The sequence below is a fragment of the Cetorhinus maximus genome, chromosome 5 (genome assembly GCF_964194155.1).
Source record: "Cetorhinus maximus chromosome 5, sCetMax3.hap1.1, whole genome shotgun sequence".
In the NCBI taxonomy this organism is placed as follows: Eukaryota; Metazoa; Chordata; class Chondrichthyes; order Lamniformes; family Cetorhinidae; genus Cetorhinus; species Cetorhinus maximus.
Genome location: NC_135883.1, coordinates 43,554,942 through 43,567,393, shown reverse-complemented (window position 1 = coordinate 43,567,393; position 12,452 = coordinate 43,554,942). Strand labels below are relative to the sequence as shown.

General features: G+C 48.2%; 1 protein-coding gene across 1 annotated transcript in view; it reads left to right on the top strand.

The window, feature by feature from the left end:
• LOC144681101 (protein eyes shut homolog) overlaps positions 1-12,452 on the top strand; it is a 192,099-nt gene that overhangs the window by 148,111 nt on the left and 31,536 nt on the right. Inside the window, exon 7 of the mRNA XM_078542832.1 lies at positions 741-1,000. Within this exon, the coding sequence (XP_078398958.1) occupies positions 741-1,000 (260 nt within the window). The remainder of the gene's footprint in view (positions 1-740; positions 1,001-12,452) is intronic.

Below are 12,452 nucleotides of genomic sequence, written 5' to 3'. Positions count from 1 at the left end.
AGATATTGCAGGGCCATGGGGAAAGAGCAGGTGAGTGGGAAAAGTTGGATAGCTCTTTCAAAGAGCTGGCACAGGCACAATGGACTGAATGATCTCCTTCTGTGGTGCAAGATTTTTAAAATCAATTTATTTTATTGTGAATTATTTTCAATTTATTACTCCATTAGCCATTGAAGTTATGCTAACATGGAAGTTGCTAAATGCAGCATGCAGTCTGCTGCCTCCTCTTGAAACAGGTGAAAGAAGCAATGTTTGTGCCCTTTGAGCATTTAAACCCAATGAAAAGTGCAATGCCACCAATGGGAATATCTGAAGAGAATATCTTGGAACTATGTTAAATAAGAATGGTGCTCCGTTCCAGTTGAAGATTTTAATCGAAAGAAGGAAACTCATGTTTAGCACTCTGCTTAGCACTGGGGAGTGTTCGAGCTTTTGAACAAAGTATCCTTTGAGTGCTTAATGGAGTAAAACTAACCCTAATGTTATAATCAACATTTTTATTGTATCTTTAGATTGAAATATTTTTTCTTCCTCAATTGCTAAAATTAAAAATTGGTGAAGCTTCACATCCGCACTTTGGTATATTAGATGTTTCACACAAGCTCCATTCCAGTCAGGGTGCCTGAAACACTGTCGGAACATTTTAACATCTTGAGTTATTGTCGGGGACTGTAGTATGGCTGTCCATTGCCAAGTGATTCATTGAACTAATGCCCTTTAATTTCAATATGTTTTGGCAGCTGCATGTGTACTCCAGGCTGGCGAGGGTCAACCTGCACAGAGGATGTCAATGAATGCGATTCCAATCCCTGTTGGGATGGTGCCACCTGTTTTGAACCTGCCGTCCCCGGAAAGTTTGAATGCATCTGCCCTCCGTTCTTCACTGGTGACCTGTGTGAGCAGCTGTACGATCCCTGCGACTTCCCCTACAACCCGTGCAGAAGCAATTCCACTTGCATTACCCAAAGCAACGGGACTGCTCTCTGCAGCTGTCAGCTGGGTGAGAAACTATTAATGTTCAGGTGTCCGAGGAGAAATAGGGGAAAAGAAGGCATGGAGAGTTTTGCTGTGTGCTTGGTTCCTGACTGGGTAAAGCAAATAGACACGGTTAGACATAAAGATAAGCAAGTAACTATGCTTCACTGATGAGTTTATTTTAAGGTGTAACAAAGGCCAATTTATCTAATGCAGTACTTAATCGAGTTAGACTGTCCTGGGCCTAGACTATCTTACACATTGTGGCCTCGGAATTTGGTGGCACGTGGCAGTTTTTCAGGTACAACATTAAGCATCCAATACAGCAGGTGGAGTGTGCACACTCAATAACTGCTGGAGGAGTACCTTATCAGTAAGGTCAGAGTATTAGGAGTCCATGGCCCCATTTCCTGATTTCCCTCTGACTCCTCCCTCTCAGTAAAACTTAGTTTTCACTTTACCCAGGAACTACCTGAGTTTGGTGGCTCACATTCTGTAACCGTGGAAACTCATGAAAAGAGAGCCTGAGGAACCAATATCAGGCGTGCCCCGGCCTACCCGTTCTGGCTCTGGGATCATGCTCTGCTTCCACTGCCATCCAACTTCTAGCCTTCTGTTTGTTTTTCTTTCTTCCAAACATTTTAAAATATACAATCCCAGAAGAGCCTGAGTGAGTCCTTACTGAATCATCTTTAATTTCTTTCATTATCTAGCGGTCATCTGAAGGTGCCTGAGTTAATAGATCTCCTGCTGAAAGTTTGCCTGATAAGAAATTTTCATTCTAACCTTTCAAATTCAAATATTTCCAACGTAGTTCCACAAAATTGGTCTCATCAGTGAAGATAATGGGTGGAGTCATCCTTGATTTGCCCTAAGCGTGGTAGCGGGCGGGAAAAAGAATGTTTTACCCGCCGACCGCAATGGCGGCATTTCACGCCGCATCGTCCCAATCCCGTCTTGTTAATCATGCGTTCCCGGGAAACACGCCACCTCGATGGTGGGTGGGCTCTCGTTCGCCCGCCACACCATTACTTCACCGCTTCCTCACGCCGGGTGCCATATTTAAAGTGCAGCTGCGTGCACACCTCTCAGTGCTTCCAGCCCAGGGCTGCTACACAGAAGACATGGCCCCAAAAGGCAAGAAGACTGCAGCCCCCTGATTCAGTGACACGTCCCTCAAGCACATTTTGGGCTCCTTGGAAGCCGCTGGGATGCCCTCTACCCCTGCTCTGGCCGCAGGAGATGCGGCAGCATTACCAATCCAACTTGGGAGGTGGTGGCAGCAGGGGTCAGTGCCAATGCCCTGCAAAAGAGGACAGCCGCCCAGTGCCGAAAGAGAGTGAATGATCTCCTCTGTTCCCCCAGGGTAAGTCACTCTTCTCATCACTCCAGCTGGCTGGTGAAGACCTGGACCATTCCTGTGCTCATGGTGAGGTCAGCGACACTCGACCAAGTGAGGATCCAGCAGTGCAACATCCATCAGACAATTCTGCTGTGAGTGATGTATCCTGTTCCGCAGTCCACTGCCATGCACTAATTATCTCTCCTTGCTTTCACAGGCACATTGGGAAACAGCCAAAGGAGTCCACGACTCAGGTCCTTGACTCAAGACCTGAAGACACCTCAGAAGAGGAATCTGCTGAAATCCCAATTGAAGACCCATCACAGCGCACACCCACACCCTCCACCAGTGCAGAGAAACGCACCTCGATGGGAAGTAGTTCTAGAGTAGCCTCAGGATCACAATCTAGTGAGCACATCTCACTGTCTGATCCACAGCAGGCGGCAGTAGGGATTCCCAGGTTTCTGGCACTCAGAGGCTGGAGGCCAGAAATTTGCTGAGTCTGATTCAGATGACGAACCTCTGGACTCGGTCATGTCACAGTTGCTGGAGCTGCAAAGGTAAGCTCGGGAACATCAGGAAGGAATGTCCATTCCACTCCTCAGATTGCAAAGCACGATGGAGGAGTCCATTCTCCTTCAGTCTGAGGTGATAGAGCCGGCATGCCAACGCGCCGAGATCAACACTAGCAGGATCATGGCCGCCATGGAGACCTTGGTTCAGGACATCTGTCCTGCACTGCTGCGCGGGCTCAACTCCATTGTAGATGCCATAGTTGGCCTCCAACAGTGTCAGTGTGATGGGGTGCATGGCAGCTCGATCTCACTACAGCTTCCTCTTCTCCTCAAGGACTCAGCCAGGGGCCCTCAGGCACCCATAGGGAGGAGGATCAGCAGATGCACACTCCGGGGACATCCACCCAGGTGACTCTGGGAGTCTCCGGCCCATCCGAATCCCCTCTTCCTGTGATCTCAGCAGCTCTAGGTCCACAGGCTGAGAAGGGTGCCACTGCCACACAACAGGACCCCGAAAGCAGGTCAGGGCCCTCCAGGTCTCGGCCCTCCAGAGGACACCAGTTAAGATCATCACAGACAGGGCGTAGCAGTCATCAGGCTGCCTGTACCTCCACTGCGGATGTCCGGGGAGCACCAAGCCGTAACGGCAGGGTTAGCAAAGTTAAGGAGATGTACCTCTTTTGGAGTCAAACAATTAAACTAAATTATCAGAACGAGGTATAAATTAAACGCAGCCCCTAAGTTAGGGTCACTGCAAAACCAAAGACAAAATTTAAAGGAAACTTACATCAAACCAAAATATGATTAAGAGGGTCGATAAAGCACCCAGCCCCCGCGGTGCCCACCGGGCACAAAAGGCCTCGATGATGCCGGCAGACACCGCGTGCTCCCTCTCCAGGGACACCCGGCCACGAACGTAGCCGCGGAAGAGGGGCAGACAGTCGGGTCGGACGACCCCCTCGATCGCCCGCTGCCTGGACCTGTTAATGGCCAATTTGGCCAGGCCTAGGAACAGGTTCACAAGGAGGCCCTCCTCCTTCCTGGCCCCCCTCCACACCGGGTATCCATAGATCAGGAGCGCGGGGCTGAAGTGCAAACAAAACAGTAATAAAAGGTTTTTTAAATAACTGAAAAGGGAGTGCAGCCTACCACACCCTATAGAAACGTGGTCCACGGACTCCACAAGACCGCAAAAAGGGCAGGTATCTTGGGAGTCTGTGAAACAACACATTCTGCGGTTGCACGGAACTGCTGCGTGCAACACCCTCCACCCCAGGTCCCCAATGGAAAGCGGGAGTACGCTTCCGTAGAGGGCCCCCCAACGGGGACCTCCGCCGCCAGGCGGCAACAAGGCACGCCAGGGCGTGGTCCAGGCGGCGGACAAGGGCAAGGAAATTAAAGGTGTACAGCAGCAGCCTGTACAGGAAGCCCCTCCGCACCGTGCTAAAGGACACAGAGGGCATTTCCATGAGGCGGCTCATATTGCGGGGCACCGGCTCCTGAGGGAGGGTTCAGGGCTTGGGGCCAATGTGGAATTCTGTCCAAACAGGGGAACGCTCAGACAGAAGACCATCACGCACTTGAGCCACCTCAAGGCCCAGTATGACTTCGGGTCTGAGCACGACCGTCCTGAGGTCTTGAATGGCATTGGCCGTGAGCCGGACATCCACAGACGCGCCAGCTCCTGTGGAATCATCCAGCCCACTCCTCCGCCACCCAGCAGGTCCCGATCCTGGTTACCCCAGCAGCCACAGCTCTCCTCTCCACCAGCCACTGAAACGGATGGAGGGACGGATTCCTGAGCAGCGGCTCTCGACGATAGCCGCTACTCCTGACGGCGGAGAGCTGTGTCGCGAGGCAACCATGTTCCCGACTTTGATCAGGTCCTGGTAAAAGATGGGCAACGCCTGCAAGGAGCCACGAAGGCCCCTCAGGTCTATGACCAGGAGCTGTACATCATAGCATGAGCCTTGCTTCCTCAACGCGCATTTCAAACAAGGACATGTCTCCCCGTCAGGGAATTGAACCCCGGTCTCCCGCATGACAAGCGGGGATACTATTCACTATACTAACGAGGAGAAGCCTTGTACAGCCTGGGCACAGGTGTTAATCACTTGTGCATAATGTTCACTATTGTAAATAAACTCCCAAGAATGTCTCCCTGCTTATGGGCTCATTGTTCTGATGAGCAGTGTTCGCATCACTCAGATGTGAAACCTTGGTTCCTGCACAAGATAAAGGCAGGTGTCTCAGTCCAGGACCTCGTCCCTGTACATTGTGTAACCTTCAGACCAAAGTGATAGTCTGGCTTGACATTAACTGGACACATCAGTAATGCCTGCACCTTGGTGGTGCTTGTCATTGCTGCCAGAATGTCATGGGCAGGCATCACAAAGTTCCATCATTCTCTCTGTGTGCTCTCAACACCTTTAAGGTGGGGCTGCACCCACCCCACATCTCTTCAGCATCTGTGACCAGTGACTCTGTGCTCCTGAAGGGGTCAGGTGCTGAAGGCTGACGAAGGATCAGGTGCATTTAAAGTTTCATGACTGTGTCTCCATGATATGACCCTGATCACAGAGCGCAAGTGAGCTGCCCTCAGCCAGACAGGAGTCAGACATTCACAGAGGCAATGTGAAGATCTGTGGAGTGTCTTCACTGCATGTTGTCATCATCCTTCTGGAATCGAGTGAATATTAGGGCCTCCGCTGCGTCTCCATGACAGGAGCCTTATCACAGAGGGTATGTGTACAGCCATCAGCTAGAATTGAGTCAAACGTTTATAGATGCAATGTGAGGATCTATGGTGTCTCCTCACTGCATGACGTCATCATCCTCCACAAATCTAGCAGCTATGAGTCCCTCCCAAGGGCGCCTGGCTCATCTAGCAGTGCGATGGCCTCATCGCCATCATCATCGCCTTTGAGGGCCTCCTCACCCTCATCACCGTCATCCCCATTGACATTCTTCTCACCGGAGAAGACGTCCAACTCTTCCAGCTCCTCTCCCTGTTGCAGCACCAGGTCGTAAAGGGCACAGCAGGTGACAACAATACGTGACACCCTCTGTGGATTATATTGCAGGGCTCCACCAGACCGGTCCAGGCACCGGAACCTCTTCTTCAGCATCCCGATGGTCTGCTCCACCAAGTTGCGAGCTGCAGCATGAGCCTCATTATACCTTCACTCTGCTGCAGTCATCAACCACATCCTCTGGGGTAGCCCTTGTCCCCGAGGAGCAACCTTGCAGCCTCTGTGGACCCTGGGAGACATCAGGGATTTGAGACCTACCAGAATGTAGGAGTCATGGACACTCACTCGAAACTGTGTGCAGACCTTCCTGAGGCTGTTGCTTCTCCCCCTGTGCAGCCAGGCACCTCCGCTCTCTGTACGCCACGAGGCATACACCTAGGTCACCAGGCCCCATGTTCCTGATGTACTCCTCCTGCAGGATGAAAGAGAGAGACGCATGGGTTAGCTTGGGTGTACAAAGAACCTCTCTTGGTTAAGTGTGAAGGCTCCTTAACGCATTCCAGAGAGTGCTGGCCACCACTTGGATGGCAGAGTTTACTGCGCTGTATGGCTGCCTGAAACCCCACCCACCTCCGCCCCACTCTACTCGACCGATTGGTGGTAGCTTTGCCCACTGGACTGCACGCTGTGCTCTCAGCTCAGGCGCAGGCATTCTGCTAAACTGCACTGCAAGGCTGCACTGTTGGCTTGAACCATCAGGGAGACTGGTCCAAACCGGGATGATAACATTGCAAGGGGCTGTGAGCTCCTCCACCAGTGACTGCTCCATGGCCAGCTTTAGCAAGGAGATTGTACAATGTGCCAAGTCGTCCAACTGTTCTGCAGTCCACTAAAACTGTAGTGCCTGAGGGGTGAAAGGTTCTGGAGCATTTGGTGGCACTTTCAGCCCTCTGCATTGCTTGAGGGGGCAGATAAGCTAGAAGCCCGACTCTGAGCATGTCAATGTGGCTGCAACTGAGCTGTCTCAGCTATGGAGGAATGGTCACTTTATACAAGGTTTCCTTTATGTGGAGCCACTTCCCTCCTGAACTTGCCTCAACTACAATGCAGCCCTTGTCCGCCCCCACCCCCCACCTAATTTGCCCCAACCGCAGTGCAGCCCTTGCCCTGGCACCACATTGTCAGACTGCCGGCAAAATGCGACTTTCCCGTGCCGTCTCCTGAACACACAGCGCCTCAACCTTGAAGTCCAACAGGCGACCCTCGCGAGTGCTGCATAATGTTACTGTGCACTCACCTCCATGTTCCCCTCGAAGTGCAGCTCGCCGAGTGCACGTCATATATATGCTGTTGTGAAACACATCAGTGCGCAATCACGCCAATATGCTCGGATGATCCAGCGTGGGGGGCGTGATTCTGGTGAGCTGGGCTTATAATGATACGCGGATGTATTACAATGAAGTTCCCGATGTCTGACGGCTGGAAACGCAGCCCGCCATTGATGGGCAGAGCGGACAATTGCAAACGTATTTCACAACAGCTTGAAACCGATTTTTGGCCTTCCCACCATATTGTCCGCTTACGCCCACCATGATGTCCACCACCAACGGGAATGGACAATTCCACCCAATGTTCTTACTATGCACAGAGACTCAATGGACATTTAAGTTGATTCACATTGCTCTGTATGACCTAGTCCTGTCCCCAAGTTCCTGTAGACCACACCAATGCCCCAAAAGGTTTGATGGTACATATAAATCCAGTCAACCTAAAGAAAGAAAAAATTGCATTTATACAATGCCTTTCACAACGTTGGGATGTCCCTAAAATGCTTTACTGCCAATGAATTACTTTTTGAACTGTAGTCACTGATGTAACACAAGAAAAATATGGCAGCCAATTGCATAGTCATATCCCATAAACAGAAACAATAATAATTACCAGATGTGCCAGATGGGAGATAAATATTAGTCAGGAGAGAACGTCTCTGCTTTTCTTTGAAGTAGTGCCATGAGATTAAGTCCATCTGAGAAGGCAGATGTGACCTCTGTTTAAGGTCTCATCCAAAAGATGGCACTGACAGCAGTGCAGTTCTCTGTCAGTACTACGCTGGAGTGTTAACTATGGCTGTAGTATCATTGGGCGGAATATTCCACTCTGGAATCTAAGTTCGGTGGTGGGCACGGAAGTACGAGTGATCCCTGCTGGAGGAACGGGACGTCTGAATACGTGCAATCTTGTGCTGTTCAGCTCATTAATTATTCATCCGTGAGGAGCATAGCGAATGGGGGCAGGCAGGAAGTCACCCTCTCCACCATTACCTCTTGGGCTCAAAGATTCGGGCGCCATATTTAATGACGCCCGGAAAGTCTCCCTCCCTTCCCCCCTTAGCCTGCCTCCAAGGTTTTGCCTCTGCTCCAGCCTTCCACCATACCCCTTTCCCGCGCTCGCACCCCCCCACCAACCCCATCCCATTCCATTCCAGCCTTTGGGCAGATTGTGCTGCTGTCACCCGATATGAGTGAAGTTACAAGCGGTCCCCAAGAAGGCAAAAGCAGCTTCCACTGACCTCAAAGTCATGGAAGAAATGAAGCTTGCCAGGGGGATCTTCATTCCGGTGAGGTGGCCATTTAATGGGCATGCAAGAGATGCCAGTGCATGCAAGAAATGCCAGTGCACGCTAAAGGGCTTCCGACATTGTTGGTCGGAAAGCTCGACCTGCCTTTAAAACCCCAAGAACAGAATTCCGACAGTTCATCCCCATGCCGGGAAATTTATTTTTGGTCTCATGTCAACTTAAGTTCCCCCACCCACCATAATTCTCGCTGCTGGCGGCACCAGAAGATTCTGTCCATTGGGATAGGGCTGAAACCCATAACCTTGTGACTCAGAGACAGGCGTGCTACCGACTGAGCCATGGCTGCCATCTGCCTGTTGATGTACAAGGATCATCTTGGTTAAATGTTAGCGCACTCACCTCTCAAATAGAAGGTCATGAGCTCAAGCACCACTCCAGGATCTGAGCACATATTCTAGGCTGACATCTTGGTGTAGCACTGAGAACACATTGCATACTCGGAGCTCGCACCTTTTGGTTGAAACATTCAATCGACAACTCAGGGGACATAAAAGATCTCCTGGCACTGATTGTGGAGAACAGTAAATTTTCCAGTGTTCTGATCCCTCTGCCAACAGCAATACAAAAACATGACCTGGTCATCAAATTCATTGTTAATTGTGGGATCTTGCTGTGCACTGCTTGTCTGCCCCCTTTGGACTGCACTTGCAACTGAACCCATTGGCTGTGGAGCTGTTGATAAATATAAATTCCCTTTCTTGCATGCTTTGGAACTGAATGTAGAAACAAACCCCACTGGAAATGCAGACTTCCACAAGCGAAAATTTGTTAATTCTGCCCAAAAGTGTTCAGCCTTCTCTTCCGCCAGGTGTATACCTTACAATGATAAGACTGTTAGATCTAAATCAGACCAACTTGGCCCACTTTATAGCTCATTCATAAGGCGTAAGGAAAAAATTGCAGCATTATAGCACTGAAGGTGAGTTGATTTGATAGCTCTGACAAAGAACTGGCACAGACAGGATAGGCCGAATGGCCTCCTGCTGTGCCACACAATCCTATGATTCTAAAACTTTCTTGTGAAATGGATCCCCAACTTGTAAAACTGCCCAATCGATAAAGGTGTAATTAATCTGTTTATGCATAATACAACAGTTGTGAATGGAAAAGTGGATGTTATGTTCTGAGTATTGCAAATGCAAACTGTTCATCACACTTCCAAAGTTTCTGCCATGTTATGTGATTGACCCATCATCTGTTAAATTTAACAAGCTGATAGGCTAAAATATAGACAGGTAAGAAATAATATCAATCACAATGTGGACAGGTACATAAAGCTGCCAATCTTAAACAATGCCAAAAACAACAATAGCTTGCATTTCTGTAGTGCCTTTAATGTAGTAGCGTGTTCCAAGATGTTTCACAGCAGTGCTATCAAAACAATATTTGACTTGGCCACTTGTTAGGACAGATGGCTAAAAGTTTGTTCAAGGAGGCAAATTTTAAGGCACTTCTTGAAGGAGGAGAGAGAGGTGAATAGGAGGAGACATTTAGGGAGGGAGAATCCAAAACTGGAGAAGTGCAGAGACCTTGGAGGCTGGTGGTCTGGAGATTACAGAGTTAGTGGGGTTGTGGGGGGAGGGTGGTGGGGGTGGCATATGGAGGGATTTACAAACAAGGATGAGAATTTCTTTTATTCTTTCAAGGATGTGGGTTTCGCTGGCTGGGCCAGCATTTATTGCCCATCCTAGTTGCCCTTGAGAAGGTGGGGGTGAGCTGCCTTCTTGAACCGCTGCTGTCCATGTGGTGTAGGTACACCCACAGTGCTGTGAGGGAGGAAGTTCCAGCATTTTGACCAACCAGGGTGCTGCCATAACGGGAGCCAATGTACGTCAATGAGCACAGGCTTGAAGGGTGACCAGAACTTGGTGTGAGTTGGGATGCAGGTAACAAAGTTTTGAATGGGCTCAAAATTTTGTAGGTTAAATTCAGAGCCTACGCAAACACAACCCACCCAACCACACCCTCCCCGTCACCCCAACCACATCCTCCCCACCACCCCAACCACATCCTCCCCACCACCCCAACCACATCCTCTCCGCCACCCCCCAGCACCCCAAGTGGTTAATCTTGTAGTAAGCGCTTCACATCCAAACAATTTTATGCACACTTAGCAGCCACACTTCTTCATCACTCTGTCCAATATATACACCAAAAAATAACAGCTCTAAAGTTCCTTCAGCCACATCTATTTAAGAATGCGTTAATCCTGGCAGAAAGAGGTTAAGCGTATGACTTTCCCTCAGTGAAATGGTGGTGTATTGGGAAGGAGGCACATGAAAAGCCCACAGATGGACAGCAAATTATGTGGCTACCAAAATAGAGGAAAGATGTTATGTGACATATTGGTCATGTGACACAGATGCCGTATTGTTAACAGGTGAAAGTTCTGTGAGATAAAAAGGGATTGGCTCCAAATCATGATTCCTGCCTAGCCCTCCCTCGCAGGTCCTCTAATTGCATAACTTGGGGGCTAGCGTTGCGGTTAGATTTTAAAAAATTTTTAGATCCAGGACAGAAGAAACCATTGATTTGGGACAGACTGCATGGCTTAAATCAACAGTAAAATAGGAATGCATGTCAGGCATCACCTCTCTGTGACATCACTATGACATTCCAATATACCTATTCAGAAACAGCCATGAAGTGCAATATTTCTTGAAGATTTTAAGAGGGGCAGAAAATCGTTGGGTTCAGGGTCATCCCGACATTACCAGCTCCCCCCCCCCACCAAACCAACCTTCTAAAATTGTCCCCCCTCCCTGCCCGATTAAGGCAATTTCTCGCTGTCTGCCTTGGCACTAAAATACAGCCCCACAGTCACTTTGCACCAAATTACTTATTAATTACTGCAACACCATTTAATTGCAGCAAAATAAGCCACCTCTGGGAAGAGAGAGACGCATGTCAAATGTGTGCAGTCCTCGGCACATAATGGAGCTCTGTTGGTATTCCAGTGAACCAACAGAGTAATATTAAATAGTCATAAATATTTCATTAAATTGCAAAATTCATATAATCTTAAATAGAGTATATCATGTGTTGCATGAATACAACTTAATTTTCCCCAAAATTTGAATAGTATTGCAACCTGCCATAAAGCAGAGGTCAGTAAGTAATGTATTGTGTGTGCTTGTACTATAATGAGGTATGTTTATACTTGAGTTAGTCAGAACACTGCTTTTATAGTTTTTCATTTTCAGTTAAGTTAGTTATCTCATCAGTGATGCCGAATATCATTGCTCAGACAATGTCTTTTTGAAAAGAGTTTTCGGAAGAGAACAATGCTATTTGGTTATGGCTGGAAATAAATTATTCTGCAAGCACTAAAGACTTCGGGAACATTGCATTTCATAATGGGAATTTCTGTATGTCTCGTAGAGTAACATTTTTGCATCTATTGGAAGTACATTTTATGCAGTTTTTGCATAACATCAGTTCTACCAGCACTTAATATTCACGATTTTCCCACACTGCAACAAATATGTAAATTTATGCAGAATACACACCTCTGAATTTCATACAATTTGGTATTGAAAGCAGCTAACTTATTGAATTCTTCTACTTGAAGATGAAAATATTTTAGGGTCCTTTTCACAGTTTTAAACAAAAACCTTTACTTTTCTTAAATTCGCCCTAGTGAAGCTTTTGAAAGAGTCTGTCGCCAATCCAGCCTTCAAATAAAACTGGCCAAAAAAAAAAATCATCAAATGAAAATAGGAGCAAGTGTTGCTATACATAATGTAAAGTATTTCCTTTCTGTTCCGTCATCTGCTATGTTCACAGTATCTGAGGAAAGATGTCAGGTGATCATCATTAATACTGAGGTGCACTGATACAGATGTAATAGTGCTCCGAATGAGCACTGTACTCATCTCTCAAAGTTGCCCTTTACTGAGTGAAAGAGAAGCTTGCTGTCTTGATTAAACATCACGTGCTGAGGGTTATGCTGGAATGGGCCCACTCTTCTTTCTTTCAATCCATTACAGTCACAGCAGTTTATAGCCTAG